The sequence below is a fragment of the Scyliorhinus canicula genome, chromosome 2 (assembly GCF_902713615.1).
Source record: "Scyliorhinus canicula chromosome 2, sScyCan1.1, whole genome shotgun sequence".
Classification (NCBI taxonomy): Eukaryota; Metazoa; Chordata; class Chondrichthyes; order Carcharhiniformes; family Scyliorhinidae; genus Scyliorhinus; species Scyliorhinus canicula.
The window spans coordinates 133,996,085-134,016,009 of NC_052147.1; the positions used below are offsets into that span (position 1 = coordinate 133,996,085).

Consider the following 19,925-nt stretch of genomic DNA (forward strand, 5'->3'; position numbering starts at 1 on the left):
TCTTGCACTGGAAAAAAATGCAGGTTGGAAGTTTGCAGATTGAATTCACAGTGGTTCACCCAAAAAAACTGCAAGCTTCTGGCTATCCAGTAGAAATTGGCTGGGTCTCTGTAGTGAAGGACTGTAATGTCGTAGGTAAAACGAATAAACCGTGATTACCTGCCTACGGTGACTTTTGAGGCAGGGTTCTCCCTTGTGCTGCAAGTGAGATTGTTTCCCTCTAGCCTTTTTATCCCAGACAGACTCTTTTGGGCGGTTCTCAGAAAATAAGATATTTGCTAATGCAAGTTTCATTCATGTAACCACAGAATCAAATCTTGCATTGACCACATAAATGATTCAATATCATAAACTATTATCACACAATGGGGAATGAATGGCGGCTGTTCATACCTGCTTGTGCACACCCCACTTTGTTAAATTTCAGGTATGGGGTGCCAATTATATATGAGTTTCTGTAAATGAACAGACAATGGTTCCTGTACATTTTGCAAATCATCTTGTTGCATCCTGATTCTCATCAATGAAAGGTGCTCCACAAGGACATTTATACTTAATGACTTTACAGAAGCATGCTAAAACATAATTTAATCCTTGTCTGTATAGAAACCACAAAATAAGTCACCTGACTCTCCTGGAGTCCATTTTATTGAGGTAAATTGTGCATTCCATGCTGCTTTTTCTAAAACAAAGGTAAAGTGCTCATCTTCCTGATAAAAACTATGTGCATAGGACATGACAGTGACATATCTATTGAAAGATATATGGGGCAAAAGTGCGATTCTAGCTAAAAGTCAATAAACTGTGCCAACAAACTGGCACAACAGATTAAGTTTCAATGCGTCCATGGCAAATTAAGGGAGATTTTATATCATGAGAAACTGTTAATCTCTATGCCATGATTTTCCGTCCAAACACTAGTCCAGAAAATGCAGCAAACAAAAGATCAGCAGGAGAAAACTGGGCATTAAGTATGACCGCCTATTTATCTCTTTGTTGTGCATGTTGCAACCACTACAACTGAGCACAAAGTCTGCCCTAGAATGTTACAACTTTTCCTGTAACAGGGTGAAAATATTGGTAACAGATTTCACCAATAATGCTGACATACCTGTAATGAATTACATTATTATATGTCAGCAAAAGTGTAGCAAGCTAAATATCTCTACAATTAGTATTGATTTTTGAAAAGGACAGACTTAAATAACAACTGGATCATAGCAATAAAACTAAATGTGCTGAATAGGCAAGTTAGTGTAGGTTTCTGACTTGCTGTGAACATTTTTTGTTTTGTTTCTTCAGAAAAGTTTATACGTTTGTGATTTGAAATCCAATTTGCTGCCCAAGTTTAGCCAGCTGCCGATAAGTACAGAATGACATCATGTAACACTACGTGGGGTGGAAATGCAATCCTATCCAAATTACATTCAGGCTGGAACATTGCAGGCCATCCCACTCCCCCCACATGGCTGGTTTTCCCATGGCGCAGGCAGCTCACCATTGGCTTCTGCCGGGATCTCCCAGTCCTGCAGAAGTCTATGACGTTTTGCATGGCTTGCTCATCCCGCAGCCAGGGAACCTGCAGCAGGGTCAACTTTGGTGGGAGCAGAAGATTCCGCCAGCCAGAAAATCCTCTCCTCTATTTAACATACTGATTAACATTTCAATACTTTTTTCATGACCCTCTGAAGACATGCTGAGGCCAAGAGCCATGATTTGCTTATTCTAGCAGCTCTTAAGGTACAACAATGATTGGGAACAGGATGACACATTCAATGACTAAGTGTTGTAGGCCTTGTGAGAGGATGTCAGCTTTCGTTGCTGCTCAAACCCTGATCCACACCTTTGTTACCTACAGACTCAATTATTCCAACGATTTCTAGTCCAACCTACCACCTTACTGTAAACTCTGTAAACCTTAACTTGTCCAAAACTCTGCCACCCTTATACTAACATGCGCCCATCGCTTCTAAGCTCATTGACCTATGTTGGTTCTCAATGCAGCAGTGCCTTGATTTAAAAACGTTCAACCTTGTCAAAATTCTCTGTGGCCTCACCTCTGCCTATCTCTTTAACCTCCTCCAACCTTACAGCTCTCTAGAACAGTGCATCTCAAATTATCTGATGTGGCGTACCGACAGTTTTTTTTTTCAATGTGCCAGGGACCGGTGAGTGAAATGAGCCAATCCAGGATTACTGTCTCTTTCTTTTCTGGAAACACTCCAAGTACCGGCAGACGATGGCTCACGTACCGGCACCGGTACGCGTACCACACTTTGAGAAGCACTGCTCTAGAATACTTTCACCTAATCATTCAGACCTTGTGCATCCTCAATTTTGACTGCTTCACCAGACTCGAAGCTCTAGAGTTTTTTCCCTAAATTTATCTCCCTTTATATTTCTCTCTGCCCCTTGAAGACACTCCTTAAAATATACCTCTTTTATCTCCTTATATGGCTTGGTTTTAGAATTAGTTTGATAACACTCCTGTGAAACGTTTTAAAGACGTCAAACAAATGCTGACAATTATGGAGATAGTCGTATCTGGCCTTTTCCTTTTGTAGTATCGGGAATTCTGAATTCCTCTCGAGACAACAAAAAAAGATATGCCAGCTGAAGGAAACTGTGAGCAGGGTGATACTTGTGATTGTGTGTGTGACAACAGCATTAGTATACCAGACAGTTAGCAGTGCATTAAACAGGTCACTGAGTTTCTTCAGTTCCACATCGGTTCAATAAAACAGACAGAAAAACATCAACTTTTCAATAGATTCTAACAGAGACAGGGGCCGGGATTCTCCCCTACCCGGTGGGGCGGGGGGTCCCGGCGGGATGGAGTGGCGTGAACTACTACGGCGTCGGGCTGCCCCAAAGGTGCGGATTTCTCCCACCTTTAGGGGCCAAGCCCTAACCTTGAGGGGTTAGGCCCGCGCCAGAGTGGGTGGCGGGAAAGGCCTTTGACGCCATGCCAGCCGGGGCCGAAGGGACTTCGCCGGCCGTCAGAAGTCCGCGCATGCGCCGGAGCGTCACCGGCTGCTGACGTCATCCCCGCGCATGCGCAGGGGAGGGGGTCACTTCTGCATCCGCCATCGTGAAGACTATGGCCAACGCGGAAGGAAAAGAGTTCCCCCACGGCACAGGCCTGCCCACCGATCGGTAGGCCCCGATCACAGGCCAGGCCACCATGGGGGCACTCCCCGGGGCCAGATCGCCCCGCGCCCCCCCCCCCCCCCACCCCCATCCCCAGGACCCCAGAGCCAGTTCGCACCGCCTGGTCCTGCCGGTAAGGTAGGTGGTTTGATTCCCGCCGGCGGGACCGGCATGACAGCAGCGGGACTTCGGCCCATCGCAGGCTGGAGAATCGCCGGGGGGGGGGGGGGGGGGGCAAAAGGCGCTGCACGATTCATCTGTCTACACCTCCCGCTGTCTCAGGAAGGCAGACAGCATTGTCAGAGACCCCTCACACCCAAGTTTTGCCCTCTTCCAGCCCCTTCCATCAGGCAGAAGATTCAGAAGTCTGAAGAGCCGCACATCCAGACATAGGAACAGCTTCTTCCCCACAGCTACTAGACTCCTCAATGATTCTCCCTTGGACTGATCTGTTCCCTGTAAGAACACTGTTCATGACACCCTATGCTGCTCTTGTTTGGTCTTGTTCAACACTGTAATCAATCACTATTGGCTGATGTACCATTTGTCAATGTACTCTGTTGATTATTCTTTTGTGTATTATGTATGAGAAGTATGGTAGGGGGCTAAGTATGCAGCCTTGCGGGGTCTCGGTATTGAAGACTATCGTGGAGGAGGTATTGTTATTTATCCTTACTGATTGTAAGGTTGGGGCTGATACAGCCGGAGTTTATGTATAGGGTGCACCTCATGAGGGAGGATGAGCAAACCTTTTGAGGGAGTGAAGGACATATGTGAGCATTGTGGGAGGAGCCCCGAAAACCATGTAGATGTATTTTGGTCCTGTCCGAAGCTGGAGAGATATTGAATGGAGGTTTCAGTGTCATCTCAAGGGTACTACATGTGAACTTGGAACCAGGGCCCATAGAAGCCATTTTTGTGGTTTCAGACTGGTCTGAGCTGCAGGCGGGTGCTGTTGCAGATGCTTTAGCCTGGAGGTGGATCCTGCTGGGGTGGAGGTCACCTTCTCCACCCTGTGCCTCAGCTTGGCGGGGGGGGGGGACCTATTTGAATTTCAGACTCTAGAGAAGGTGAAATTTGAGCTGAGGGGGATGATTTGGATTTGGATTTTGTTTATTGTCGCATGTACCAAGGTGCAGTGAAAAGTATTTTTCTGCGAGCTGCTCAACAGATCATTAAGTACATGAAAAGAAAAGGAAATAAAAGAAAATACATAAGAGGCCAACACAAAGTACACAATATAACTACATAAACACCGGCATTGGGTGAAGCATACAGGGGTGTAGTGTTAATGAAGTCAGTCCATAAGAGGGTCATTTAGGAGTCTGGTAACAGCGGGGAAGAAGCTGTTTTTGAATCTGTTTGTGCGTGTTCTCAGACTTCTGTATCTGCTGCCCAATGGAAGAAGTTAGAAGAGTGAGTAAGCCGGGTGGGAGGGTTCTTTGATTATGCTGCCTGCTTTCCCAAGGCAGCGAGAGGTGTAGATGGAGTCAATGGATGAAGGAGGGGTTCTACAATTCATGTGGACTGTTTATTATGCACTTTCGATAATTATTACCATTGAACATGGGGGGGGGGGGGGGGGGGGGGGGGGGGGGGGGGGGGGTTGGGTATTGTCTTTGATTACACTGTTTACTGATTGACTGTTAATTTTTTACCTGGAACGCATGGGTGGATGTTTTGGTCTGTATATTGAGGGGGGTGTTGTTTTTGTTTGGGGGGATTGTTATTACGTTTGTTTTTTGGTTTGTTTTTTTCTTTTATTCATTTGCTGAAAATTAGGAAAATAAGATTTGTTTTAAAAATGTGATATTGGTCTTTGTACAGATGCAAAGGCAAGATCCTTAAGAATAGAGTGAAGAAACGGATAGTATTTATCAGCAAATTGTTAAAGATAATGGGATTGTTATGAATTGGGAATGGGAAATAGGATGGTTGATTTAGGTGAAGCACTCTTCAAGATCACAGACAGGTGGGCAAACTGATGCCATTTCTCCCCTGCTTTCACTTTCCCCTTCTTGTTTTGCTTCTCCAGCAGTTGTTTCTGCCCAGATATGGTAAAGGTTGTTCCCTAATGATAATATAATTGTTGAGCGTTCAGCGGAGGACCATAAATACGGATACCTGTTTAGAGGAGGTATATTGCAAAGTTCCTCTGGAACAGGCCAGGTGTTTTGCGTCCGCTGATTGTTTGCTCAGTAATATTCATTGTGGCAACATGGCTCCATTTAAATCAGAAGTTGGTCGATTCGAGGCACTTTAGGGTTGTGTTCTATATTTTTGACATTTTACTTCCCACCCTACCTAAACCCAATTTTGGGGGAATCAAATTACCCCCATGTTTCTAATAAAATTGTGGTAGTAGAAATGTTCCCTGTGGAAATATCTTCTGTGGAATGCCCTGCAACCTCTCCCTCCTTCTGGCAGAAACCAGTGTTTTCTTCCTTACCTATCCTCCTCATCCTCGATTCCCAAAAGCAACCCTGCCTGACCACCCATGTTTGAAACCAGATTATTTATGAGGCAAAGCACAACAGTGCAAAAGCAACAAAGTGCCTCTCTGAATAGAGAAGGTGAACTCTGCAGCAACAAGCACCAAAATATTGAACAATAATTGGAAGCGCAAGACCAGGATTGAAACTGGTTGTATTGCATGTTTTCTTTAAACAGTACTAGCGAGGGAGCCTTCCTGTTGGTGCATATGTTGTGCTGTGCAAGTGAAGCACTGGGTCATTTGAAAATGTGCAAAAAATGCATTTGCATTGATTGCATAAATTACTCTTGACATCTTATGTTGCCAACGTGCACTCCAACCACCAATGTGCCTTCCGCTACCAATATGATGGCTGCTACACTTTTAGCCAGATTTGTGTACAGATGTTTAGCCTGCAATATCTAAGGCTTCGTAGACTGGTTGCATGGCTGAATTTATAGGCCAGTAACCTTTTAAGAAATACAGCATGGATTAACACTTGGAGGTGAACTGAATTCAAAGTAATTAATGTGTTTGCTATTAAATTACTCACATATATCTCATTAGGTATTTTGGTCTGCAGGGTAGTTTTATGGCATCTTCAGAGCCTGCATTGTCAGTATGTCATTGATATAGAATTTGGTTGAATGATTTCAATTTTCTTTAATACAGGATTAAGGGATTGGTGAAGGATGTAACAAGGACTATTAATGCAAAGAGCTTGTGTGTGGTTTTTCAGTGCAGCAGAATAAGCACGTTTCTAAAGTCATTGTGCAATTAACTCATCCTGACATCTCTCGCAGAAAGGCTCTGAGGTGGCCATCCTTCCACGACTCCTTCCTCACCTTCATGCTGGTCTTCCTCATCCAATGAGGACTGCTGTAATTACTATGCCCTCTCCAATTCAGCCCTCTTTAGGAAGCAGAGTTATACAGGATGTAGCACAATATGATGGGACTGTGGGGCATGTTGTCAGGAGTCCTTAGGGACACCTGGAAGCTCCATAATGTAATTAGTTATGGCTCTGATTATAGCTGCGTTGTTCAGGTACGGTGGGTTTGGGGAATGGTGTCACAAAGCATCAACATGCTGGTATTGCTTGTCCACCAGCAATCACCCTGTCCCATTCCTGGAAGGGTCAGATATTGTGGGCCATGGTTGAGTGTCACAGGATAAAAACATGGTGACAGCTGCCTACGAAGCTTGTACATCCTGAATTATATAATAATAATCTTTTTATTGTCACAAGTAGGCTTACATTAACACTGCAATGAAGTTACTGTGAAAATCCCCTAGATGCCACATTCCAGCGCCTGTTCGGGATACAGAAGGAGAATTCAGAATGTCCAAATTAGCGAACAGCATGTCTTTCGGGACTTGTGGGAGGAAACCGGAGCACCCGGAGGAAACCCAAGCAGACACGGGGAGAATGTGCAGACTCCACGCAGACAGTGACCCAAGCCAGGAATCGAATCTGGGACCCTGGCGCTGTGAAGCCATAATGCTAACCACTGTGCTCCCGTGCCGCCCTCGAGGTATTTGGAGATGAGGTTATATAATTGAATGATAGCTGTCCCAATTTATGAGAGATGTTGGCTGGTTTTGTAGGGTCTCCCATATCTGGATGTGAGCAAAGCCGGCCATTGCTGCAAAATCTCTGACTGTTGACATTGATGGGGAAAGTATGGTACTGATTGGCACTGGTGAACAGAGCATTGTGAGCTTTTTGATGCACACACCCATCCCCGGCCCCTACCATCACTGAATTTTATTTCCACTGCTACCGTGGTGCATTTTGAACTCGTCCTAATGGATAATTTGGATTTGGATTTGGATTTGGGTTTATTATCACATGTACTGAGGTACAGTGAAAAGTATTGTTCTGTGTACAGTTCAGACAGATTATTACATACATGAAAAGCATAGGACATGCGATAGATACACAATTTAAATACATAAAGATTGGGTGAAGCATTCGGAGAGTAATAGTACTCAGTAGAGAGGATGCATGGAGAAATCAGTTCAGTCCATAAGAGGGTCATCCAGGAGTCTGGTAACTTCGAGGAAGAAGCTGTTTTTGAATCTGTTGGTGTGAGTTCTCAGATTTTGTATCTCCTGCCCGATGGAAGAGGTTGGAATAGAGAATAGCTCGAGTGGGAGGGATCTTTGATTATGCTGCCCACTTTCCAAGGCAGCAAGTGGTGTATACAGAGTCATCAGGCTGTGGTGCAGCCAGATAGGGTGCTTTCTATGATGCATCTGTAAAAGTGTCAATGTGGACATGCCGAATTTTCTTAGTTTCCTGAGGAAGTATAGGTGCTGTTGTGCTTTCTTGGTCGTAGCGTTGACGTGGGTGGACCAGGACAGATTGTTGGTGATGTGCACACCTCGGTATTTGAAGCTGTCAACCATCTCCAGCTCGGCACCATTGATGGAGACAGGTGTATGTACGATACTTTGCTTCCTGAAGTCAAGGACCAGTTCCTGAGTTTTGCTGAAGTTGAGGGAGAGATTGTTGTCATTGCACCACACCACTAGGTTCTCTCTCTCCCTCCTGTATTCTGATTCATCGTTGTTCGAGATCTGACCCACTATGGTTGTGTCATCAACAAACCTGTAGATGGAGTCAGAGCCAAATTTGGCCACACAGTCGTGTGTGTACAGGGAGTATAATAGGAGGCTAGGTTTTGGAGCTTTGATATGAGCTTGGCTGGGCTTATGGTGTTGAAGGCGGAGCTATAGTCAATGAATAGGAGTCTGACGGAGGAGTACTTGTTGTTGAGATGTCCCAGGGATGAGTGTCGGGCCAGGTAGATAGCATCTTCTGTGGACCGGTTGTGGCGGTATGCGAATTGCAGTGGATCAAGGCATTCTGGGAGTATGGAGTTGGTGTGTCTCATGACCAATCTCTCGAAGCACTTCGTAATGATAAATGTCATGGCCGGATAGCTGTCGTTGAGGCACATTGCCTAGTTCTTCTTTGGCACCGGTATGATGGTGGTCTTCTTGAAGCAGGTAGGAACCTCAGAACGGAGTAGGGAGAGGTTGAAGATGTCCGTGAACACACCCGGCAGTTGGTCGGTACAGGATCTAAGTGCACAACATGGTGAAATAACTCAGCTTATTAAAGGAGCAGATGGTGCAGTGGACCCATGGTGGTTCACCCATCCAGGGGAGAAGGAGTTCTCCTTGTTCTCCCAAGTATATAATGTTTATTCACAGATCGACTTCTTTGCAGTGGGAAAATCAGTGCTTCCAGGGCTAGTAAGAGTGGAATATTCCGCAATCATAATCTCTGCATGCTCCATATATATGGATTTAAGGTTGGAGACGAGCCGTGCCCAACATCCCCCCCCATGGGGGTTGGATACCGCCCTCCTGGCCAGCAAGACCTTCCATGAGACCATAGATGAGTATGTTACTAACAACCAGAATGGGGAGGTCTCACCCTCCACGTCCTGGGAAGCACTGAAGGCTGTACAAACATGGAGACAAGGACAGCCGCCTGCTGGCTCACCAGCTGCGAAAGTAGGCAGCCACAAGGAAAATAGTTCAGATTAGCGACAGCAAAGGCATCTTTTTAGCAGAGCCAGATCAGGTCAATGAGACATTGGAGACTTTCTACTGGGAGCTGTACACCTCTGAGCCCCCAGTAGGGGACTTGAGGATGAAGCAATTCTTCGATGGATTGGACATGTCAGTCATGAAGGAGGATAGGAGACGGGGCCTGGAATCACCACTGGAAATGGGAGAAATCATGGAGAATATCAGCTCCATGCAGGCGGGGAAGGTGCCGGGACCGGGTGGTTTCCCTGCGGACTTCTACAAAAGATTCGGGACAGCACTGGCCCCGCACCTGTGGGAGATGTTCACAGATATGCTGGCGAGTGGAACCCTGCCGCCTCGCTAGCACAAGGTCTCAATCTCACTGATACCTAAGTAAGACAAAGACCCAACAAAATGCAGTTCCTACAGACCCACAGGGGCATGGTTTAGTACACAGTAAGCTCCCACGTGAGCGTACGGACAAATGCCACCAGCTCTAAGTACTAAGTATTCACTTCCTCTGCCAGTTCTTTGTTCCCTATTACTACTTCTCCAGCCTCATTTTCCAGTGGTCCAATGTCTACTCTTGCCTCTCTCTTACCTTTATATATTAAAAAAAACCTCTTGCAATCTTCTTTTATATTACTAGCTAGCTTGCACTCCTAGGGGGGCTTTTCACAGTAACTTCGTTGCAGTGTTAATGTAAGCCTACTGGTGACAATAAAGATTATTCTTATTTAATCTTCCATTCTCTTGTTGCTATTCTGGTTGTCCTCTGCTTGCTTTTAAAGGCTTCCCAATCCTCTGGCTTCCCACTAATTATTGCCACTTTGTAAGCTTTGTATTTTGCTTTTATGCTGTCCTTGACTTCCCTCGTCAGCCATGGATGCCTTGTCCTCCACTTAGCATTTTTCCCCCTCCTTGGGATGAATTTCTGTTGTGCCTCCCGAATAACCCCAAAAATTCCTGCCATTGCTGTTCCACTGTCTTCCCTGCTAGTCTCCTTTTCCAATCAACTCTGGCCAGCTCCTCCCTCATGTCTTTTATTTACCCTTATTTAATTGTTACATCTCCATTACATCTGATTGCAGCTTCTCCCTCTCAGGGTGAATTCTATCATATTATGGTCACTGCTGCCTACCTTCACCTTAAGTTCCCTAATCAAGTCTGCCTCATTACACATCACCATGTCCAGAATTGCCTGTTCCCTAGCAGGATCTACCACAAGTGGGAGCAGCAGGGGGCAGCAGGGTAGCATGGTGGTTAGCATAAATGCTTCACAGCTCCAGGGTCCCAGGTTCGATTCCTGGCTGGGTCACTGTCAGTGTGGAGTCTGCACGTCCTCCCCCTGTGTGCGTGGGTTTCCTCCGGGTGCTCCGGTTTCCTCCCACAGTCCAAAGATGTGCGGGTTAGGTGGATTGGCCATGCTAAATTGCCCATAGTGTCCTAATGAAAGTAAGGTTAAGGGGGGGTTGTTGGGTTACGGGTATAGGGTGGATACGTGGGTTTGAGTAGGGTGATCATGGCTCGGCACAACATTGAGGGCCGAAGGGCCTGTTCTGTACTGTTCTAATGTCTATGTTCTAATGCTGTTCACTAATTGGACATTCTGAATTCTCCCTCTGTGTACCCAAACGGGTGCTGAAATGTGGCGACTGGGGCTTGTCACAGTAACTTAATTGCAGTGTTAATGTAAGCCTAATTGTGACAGTAAAGATTATTAATTATAATTAATTAATAAAAATATATTTAGATCCCAGCCCTGATCCCCTTGCAGCCACGTCTCTGTGATGCCCACAGCATCATACCCGCCAATTTCATTGTGTGCAACAAGTTCATTTACCTTGTTTCATAGACTGTGCACATTTAGGTACAACACCCCTTGACCTCACCCTCTTCTCATAGTTGCCTCCTTTTTTGCTCTGCCTGACGTTAGATTCCTACTGCTTTCCATACTCTCGGTTCTTTCATGTGTCCTGGAAACTTTACGAACCTCTCCTGAGCCCTCTTTAACTAATATAAAGTCCTCATCATTACCCTGCGCTCCCACCTTCTCCTTTAACTTTGATTTTCTAATTTTCCATTCAATTAAAACCTCTCCCCAACTATTTAGTTTAAAGCCCTACCTATTGCTCTAGTTATGCGATTCACCAGGATTCTGGTCCCAGCATGATTCAGATGAAGACTGTCCCATCGGAACAGCTCCCTCATTCCCCAATACCGGTGCCAATGTCCCATGAATTCAGACCCATTTCTCCCACACCAACCTTTGAGCCACCCATTTACCTCTTTTATGTTATTGACCCTGTGCCAATTAGATTGTGGCTCAGGTAGTAATCTGGAGGCTATTACCTTTTTGATTCTACTTCTTAATTTAGCCCCGAGCTGCTCATATTCCTTCAGCGGAATCTCTCTCCCTATTCTACCTATGTCGTTCGTACCAATGTGGACCACGACAACTGAATCTTTCTCCTCCCACTCCAAGTTCCTCTGCAGCCCAGATGAGATATCCCGAACCCGAGCACCAGTCAGGCAACACAATTTCGGGATCTCTATCCTGGTCACAGAGAACAGTGTAAATGCCCCTAACTATACTATCCCCGATTATGACAACATTTCTTTTCTTTCCCCCCACTAGAATGACTCCCTGTACCACAGTGCTATGGTCAGTTTGCTCACCTCCCCCATAATTCCTGCTCTCATCCATAGAGGGACCAAGAGTCTCCAACAAGGACAAGTGCTGAGGCACCTGCAATCCTCGCTCCATGATCTCTCTACCTACCTCACTCAAAGTCACACCTTGCTGTCCTTGAACACTGGCCGAATTGACTGCCTCCTGGTACACACTGTCCATGTAGGTCTCCCCTCCCTGATGTGCAGCAGCATCGGAAGTTCACACTCTAGCTCATCAACTCTGAGCCAAAGTAACCTCAAGTAACCAACACTTGCTCCAAATGTGTTCACTAGGTACCACAATAGGGTCCACCAACTCCCACACCATGAAGGTACAACACTTTGCATGGCCCTGCGTCTTTATTTAATTTAATTAGAATTTAATTTGTTTTTTTATTTAAATTTCCAGCTAGTTTTTAATCTGTAAATATTTCTCCTTGTTACCTTTAATCTGGAAATAAATAGTAGGTCATGCAAATTAGCAAACCCTTACCAGCTGATGAATTTACCGTTTTCCTATGACATCACTCTTTGCTTTTCTCTGCCCTTACCGTTCTCTCCACGCTCTTTATTGAAGTCTCGCCTCTCTCTCTCTCTCCGCACCCTTTACTGAAGTCTCGCCCTCTCTCTCTCTGCAGTCTTTTTTTTAATAAATATTTTTTATTGGATTTTTGAACAAAGTTTATTTACCGTTATGTGCACAGAATAAAATATATATATACACATAGAAAAGGATGGAACGCGCACAATTAAAAAAAATAAATAACTGGTAGGGTATTATGCACCAGCTCAACAACAGCAACTCTGTACAATTGGCAATATTATTTTCAACACATAAGTAAGCATCTGTTTGTGTGTGTGTGTGTGGGGGGGGGGGGGGGGGGGGGGGGGGGGAACTGGGAAGGTACATATACATTTGGGTGCCGGAGGAACGATTACAGGACAATTACAGAGGGCAATACGCAAACGGATCTGGTGTTGGTGTTGTCACTTGCTTCTTCCGGACTGTTTTCGCTGCCGTTGTCTTGCGTTCCCCTCCGCTTCAGCCGTTCGTCCCGTTTTTCGTCCGTATTTTCCTTGTTCTCTGCTCCTGTAGATGCTAAGTTTGTTATTATTTCCCGTGCCCTCCTTCTGGCTGTAATTCCCTTGCCTCTCCCCCTGTCTCCTCCCTCTCCCCCCCCACTTCTGCCCCCTTCTCCCCCGCCCCTTCTCCTGTTGTTCGCCTTTCTTTTCTCTTAGGTTTATCTGTTACCCGAGTGGGACCAAGGGGAGGACGGATCGTCCTGGAGTGGGGGCTGTGGTGAGGTGCGCTGGTGGGAGGATGTGTTGCGCCAGGGCAGATTGGGGGGGGGGACCAGCTGGTGCCAGGTCCCTGAGGGAGACTGTGTCTTTGCGGCCGTCGGGGTATGCCACGTAGGCGTACTGCGGGTTTGCATGGAGTAGCTGAACCCTCTCGGCCAACGGGTCCACTTTGTTGAGCCGCATGTGCTTGCGGTGGAGAATAGGTCCTGAAGCTGCCAGCCACGTTGGGAGTGAAACCTCGGAGGTGGACTCTCTGGGGAAGGCAAGGAGACGTTCATGGGGGGGTTGCGTTAGTCGCCGTGCAAAGTAGCGATCGAATGGGGTGAAGGGCGTCGGGGAGGACCTCCTGCGAGCGGGAGGCCAGGAGATGTTTAGACCATAGGGCCAGCTGGACGGCCTTCCAGACGGTCCCATTCTCCCTCTCCACCTGCCCGTTTCCCCTGGGGTTGTAGCTGGTCATCCTGCTCGAGGCGATGCTCTTGCTGAGCAGGTACTGACGCAGCTCATCGCTCATAAATGAGGATCCCCTGTCGCTGTGGATGTAGTTGGGGAAACCGAGCAGGGCGAAGATGGTGTTGAGTGCTTTGATGACTGTGGCAGACATTATATTGGGGCATGGATGGTGAAGGGGAATCTGGAGTATTCGTTGACCACGTTAAGGAAGTATGCATTTCGGTCGGTGGAGGGGAGGGACCCTTTGAAATCCACACTGAGGTGTTCAAAGGGGCGGGAGGCCTTCACCACGTGTGCTCGGTCTGGCCGATAGAAGTGCGGTTTGCACTCCGCGCAGACCTGGCAGTCTCTGGTGATAGCCCTGACCTCCTCAATGGAGTAGGGCAGATTGCGAGCCTTTATGAAGTGAAAGAACCGGGTGACACCTGGGTGACAGAGACCGTCATGTAGGGTCCAGAGTCGGTCCACCTGTGCGCTGGCACATGTACCTCGGGATAGGGCATCGGGGGGCTCGTTGAGCTTACCGCGGCGATACAAAATCTCGCAATTGTAGATGGAGAGCTCGATCCTCCACCTCAAGATTTTATTGTTTTTGATCTTGCTCCGCTGTGTGTTATTGAACATGAAGGCAACGGACCGTTGGTCAGTGAGGAGAGTGAGTCTCCTGCCGTCCAGGTAATGCCTCCAATGCCGCACAGCTTCTACGATGGCTTGGGCCTCCTTCTCGACGGAGGAGTGCCGAATTTCGGAAGCATGAAGGTTGCGTGAAAAGAATGCCATGGGTCTGCCTGCCTGGTTGAGGGTGGTGGCCGGAGCAACTTCTGATGCATCGCTCTCGACTTGGAAGGGGAGCGTCTTGTCTACTGCGTGCATTGCGGCCTTGGCGATGTCGGCCTTGATGCGGTTGATGGCCTGGTGATCCTTGGCCGTCAGGGGGAAAACGGTGGAGTGACTGAGTGGGCGGGCCTTGTCCGCATAGTTAGGGACACACTGGGCGTAGTATGAGAAGAACCCCAGGCATTGTTTGAGGGCCTTGGGGGAGGGGGGAGTTCCATGAGGGGGTGCATGCGATCGGGGTCAGGCCCCAGAACTCCATTTTGCACCACATAGACAAGGATGGCTAAGCGATTGGTGCTGAACACGCACTTCTCCTTGTTATACGTAAGGTTCAGGAGTTTGGTGGTGTGGAGGAATTTGGAAAGTTTAGCGTGGTCCTGCTGGTCATGGCCGCAGGTGGTGACGTTATCCCGGTACGGGAAGGTGGCCCGCAGTCCGTACCAGTCAACCATTCGGTCCATCTCCCGTTGGAAGACTGAGACCCCATTAGTGACGCCGAAGGGAACCCTAAGGAAGTGATAAAGGCAGCCGTCTGCTTCGAACGCAGTGTATGGGCGGTCCGCCTTGTGGATGGGGAGCTGTAGGTAGGCAAATTTCAGGTCCATTGTCGTGAAGACCCGATACTGTGCAATCTGATTAACCATATCAGATATGCGTGGGAGGGGGTACGCGTCGAGCTGCGTGTACCGATTGATGGTCTGACTGTAGTCAACGACCATCCTGTGTTTCTCCCCAGTTTTCACAACAACCACTTGGGCTCTCCAGGGGATGTTGCTGGCCTCGATGATGCTTTCCCGCAGTAGCCACTAGACTTCAGACCTGATGAAGGTGTGGTGATATGATTTGCATAGCTGTCTGCCATTGGTGCAGAACACCGGCTTACCATTGGCCCTGGTCGGTCATGTGCCTCTCGACCGATTGGTTGAGACCAGTCATGTGACAGCTCTCCGATTGGTCGAGAGGCTGAGTTAACCACGCCTCCATACCGAGATATAAATAGTCGGAACACCCGGCGGTCGTCCATTTTATTGTAGTCAACCGCAGGGCTAAGTTCCAGCTTATTAAAGCCTAACTTTTGTATAGCAACTCGTCTCCCGTGCAATTGATGGCTCATCAGAAGGTCCTGTCTTGGGCACTGTACCATCTGCTCCTGGTGGCGACGGGTTTGCAATCCGGGGATGAGGTTTGCAAACAGAGAAGGCGGGTCGACCTTAAGGGTCGTGAGGCCGCATACAGCAAGGGGTGGTAGGGGCCCACCGAATATCAGAGTTAGACTTTGGGGGTTACACTGGAAGTCCAGGCCAAGTAGCAAGGCAGCGCAGAGGTTGGGGAGGACGTAGAGCTGGAAGCCGCTGAACTCTACGCCCTGGATGGTGAGGGTGGTGGTGCAGGCCAGGGATATTTGTTGTGTAATAGGGTGTACTGCGAGGGAGCAGCGCCTTACCGTATTGGGGTGGATGAAGCTCTGTTCTCCCAGAATCAAGAAGGCAGTATGTCTTGTGCCCTTCGCCCTTTACCATCGTCGACGCGGTTGCGAGGTTGTGCGGCCGGGACTGGCCGATCGTGATGGAGGCGAGCTGTAGCTGGCGTTGGTTGGCCCCGGGCTGGTCGGCGGCAGTTGCGGGTGATGAGCGGCCCAATGAGGTGCCCGATGAGCAGGGGTCCTGAGGCGTGGAAGATGGCAGCGCCCATGGGGCGCACGTGGCGGGCAGCATTAAAGATGTCGGCGCCCACGGGCCGCACGAATTGTGATACCGTCAATTCACTGTGAGAGCTTGAGAATGGGTGAACATTAGGCTTTAATATCCATGAACTCGCCTGCTAGAGCCGGCTGTACAAATGTGTGCCACCCACAGGTGGCTGGACTATATATGGCCCCGGTGGCGGAGTCCACCGGGATCCCAGTACAGTACCTGGAAGTAGCCCGTATCATCACTTCCAAGTCCTGGGTCACATTATTATACAGGCAGTACAGACAGCTCATGCATTAGGTGAAGTACATTCACTACACTCACCCCTCTCCGCGCTCTTTACTGAAGTCTTGCCTCTCTCTCTCCGCACTCTTTATTGAAGTCTTGCCTCTCTCTCTCCGCACTCTTCACTGAAGTCTTGCCTCTCTCTCTCCGCGCTCTTTACTGAAGTCTCGCCTCCCTCTCTCCGAGCTCTTTACTGAAGTCTTGCCTCTATCTCTCCGAGCTCATTTCTGAAATCTCGCCTCTCTCTCTCCGCGCTCTTTACTGATGTCTTGCCTCTCTCTCCGCGCTCTTCACTGAAGTCACGGCTCTCGCTTCGCCCTCTTTACTGATGTCACGTCTCTCTTTCCGCGCTCTTTACTGAAGTCTCACCTTCCTTGCAATGCTCTTTACTCCAATGCCTCTAAGAGACCAATCCTGCCTGAATTTACTCGGTTGGGTGCTGTGTGGAACTTGCACAATTTCACAATAAAATTGCATTGAGTTCCTAAAAACAAATCCTGATTTGCAAATATTTATGATGTCTTTCTCTTGCGGGTACCTTGGCTGCCTGAGGAAGTGTGAGGTGGTGTAATGGTTCTCCTGATAGCAGGAGGGACAGTTTGTCAAGTATTCTGAAGCAATTTCTACACCACACCCCTACTATTCCTTCCAGGCTGGGTGCATAAAATTGTCCCTGAAGTCTTTGGGGTAGATCTTAACTTTGTATGATAGTAGAAAGTGAGTGAAATCACTGGAAATATAAATCATGAGGGATATAAAATGGTGTCCTGAGTAGCTGTTGCGCTGAATCAAGATTGATCTCATTGTCACAATGAATTCAGTTGAACTCATTTTATTTACACAACTCAAACAAGCTAAAACGGTGAGAACTGAAGTACACGTTAATTTGTTCTTGCAAGTTTCTTTTACATTTTTAAATTGATATTTCTTCAGCATCTGGCCAAATGCCCAGAGGTTGGTTGCTTTGTAATTTGTGGCATTAAAGTAGAAGTAGCTGGTGGAGTAGTTAATGACAATTTTAACCACAGAATTAATTCATGAAGCTAGAGTGATGATAAAAATGTACAGGATCTGAGAATTATGAACAGAATATTGAAATATTTCTCAATAGTAAGCCTAACTGAATAAGAGATATACAAATTTAGATTAGAACTGGAATAATGTACATTAATAGGTCCCAATAATTTTTTTTGATGTGCATTGTGATAGTTATAAATTGACAACTTTCCAATTTCAGATGTGTTCCAGGGTGGTAGCGCCAGAGAAACTTATGCACAGAATCAAGCATTGGAAAAGTACATACACTGTGAAGGAACGAATTCAACTCTATGAGTTTATGGACTTATTGCTACTGTAAGTGTTGAAACTCCACTGTAATATTACATTCTCCTTATCATCGCCTTTTGAAGAATATTTTGTTATCTAAGAAACATGGGAACCAAAAGTCAGCCACTCAGCAGCTGAAGCCTACTCCATCATTCCATCAGGTTAAGGATGAGTTACATATCAATTTTATTTGCCCACCTTTTAAAAAAAATTTAGAGTACCCAATTAATTTGTTCCAATTAAGGGACAATTTAGGGCGGCCAGTTGACCTACCCTGCACATCTTTGGGTTGTGGGGGCAAAATCCACCCAAACATGGGGAGAATGTGCAAACTCCACACGGACAGTGACCCAGAGCCGGGATCGAACCTGGGACCTCGGTGCCATGAGACAGCAGTGCTAACCATTACGCCACCGTGCTGCCCATTTACCCACCTTTTATCAATGCTCCTTGATACTTTGTCTAACAAAAATGTATTAAACTGAATCTTCAAATTTTTAATTGGCCCAGCAGCCACAGTTTTTCGGGGGAAAGAGTACAGATTTTGACTTCTCCACATGTGAGGATGTACATTTTGATACCACTCCTAAATGTTGAGTGAAGCTCTCTTGTTCAGGATCCCCCCAATGGAGGAAATAGTTTCTCTCTCTCTATCCTATTGAATAATTTTATCAAGTTAACTGTCTCAACTAGATCACCTCTCACCTTCGAAATACAAGGGAATACAAGACAAGTTTTCCTTTTGTAAGCCAAGATTCTGTTCAGGTTTAAGAACTTAATTTATAATTTTCCAATTTAATGGCACAATTTCTAAATCTAGAGAACTTTTGAACATCATGATTGATACACCTGCAATTTCCTCACAAATTATTTTAGTAATTTAAGACCTGGATAGAAACCAAGAAGAGATTTCTCTATCTTATGTGCCATGGTTTTCTCCATTGCTGTTTTTTTTTGCTTATATTAAATCCAATGTGTCTCTCCTTGACTAATTTTTATATACCTTTGTATTGCTGGTCTTCTGGACTATTTTTCGACCGTGAAAACTCAAGATTTTTTTCTATTTATTTAGAAGTCTGCCATTTTCTTATTGTTCATTATAGTTTCACCTGCATCTGCTTTTACAAGGCCAACATTTTCACTTACGATTCTACGATGGGGGAAAAATTTGATAACACTGGTCAGCTGGCACAAACCTGGGATAGGGAATGATCCTTGTGTTAAAACAGGCTGGCCCACAGCTAGATCAAAATGAGGCCTGGACCTCATTTGATTGATTGATTTGATTTGATTTATTGTCACATGTACCGAAGTACAGTGAAAAGTATTTTTCTGCAGCCGAGGGAACGTACACAGTACGTACATAGTAGACAAAAAGAATAATCAACAGAGTACATTGACAAATGATACATCGACAAACAGTGATTGGTTACAGTGCGGAACAAGGGGCCAAACAAAGCAAGTACATGAGCAGGAGAAGCATAGGGCATCGTGAATAGTATTCTTACAGGGAACAGATCAGCCCCAGGGGGAGTCGTTGAGGAGTCTTGTAGCTGTGGAAAATTTAAATTTGAACTGTCAGCTACAGATATTTGGTGGCAGTGAACTAAATATGAATTTCTGGCCACTGTTTTAACAGTAAAGACATCAGTGAGGGGTCAGAGCGCTAATGAATAGGAAGAGGCCGAGCTGAGACTGGCAACAGTCTTTGCAGAGCTAGAAGGATGATTATGCTTCTATCATTCAGCTTGGTTTATTTGTTTCAAGGATAAAGCCATTATACAAATCCAAGTTTTGATTGCTTGTCTTAAAAGCAAGACCTGCGGCCGGATTCTCTGTTCCTGAGACGAAGTGGTAATGCCAGGGCAGGATTTGTGGACTGCTGCAACATCAAAACTGGCGCTGCACCTGGACCGATTCAGCGATCGTTAAGGGGCCAGCACCGGCGCCACGTGGAACACAATCGACTCCATTGAAAAACGATGCCGGATTCGCCAGGTCCGTGATTGACACTCAGGAGGCTGACAAGCTGCAGCCACATATACATATTTCACTCCCCACACACCCCATCTCAGCCAGAAAGATGGCAGCAAGACGCGCAGCCCTGAGGTTCACCGATGCGGAGACCTTGCTAGACGCCGTGGAGGAGAGGCAGGCAACCCTGTCACACCGATGGGAAGGAGGATGCC

General features: G+C 46.7%; 1 protein-coding gene across 2 annotated transcripts in view; it reads left to right on the forward strand.

Moving 5' to 3' along the window:
• LOC119958485 overlaps positions 1–19,925 on the forward strand; it is a 705,387-nt gene that overhangs the window by 290,103 nt on the left and 395,359 nt on the right. For both annotated transcript variants that reach the window (XM_038787045.1, XM_038787049.1), the window contains one exon: positions 17,648–17,763. In XM_038787045.1, the coding sequence (XP_038642973.1) occupies positions 17,648–17,763 (116 nt within the window). The remainder of the gene's footprint in view (positions 1–17,647; positions 17,764–19,925) is intronic.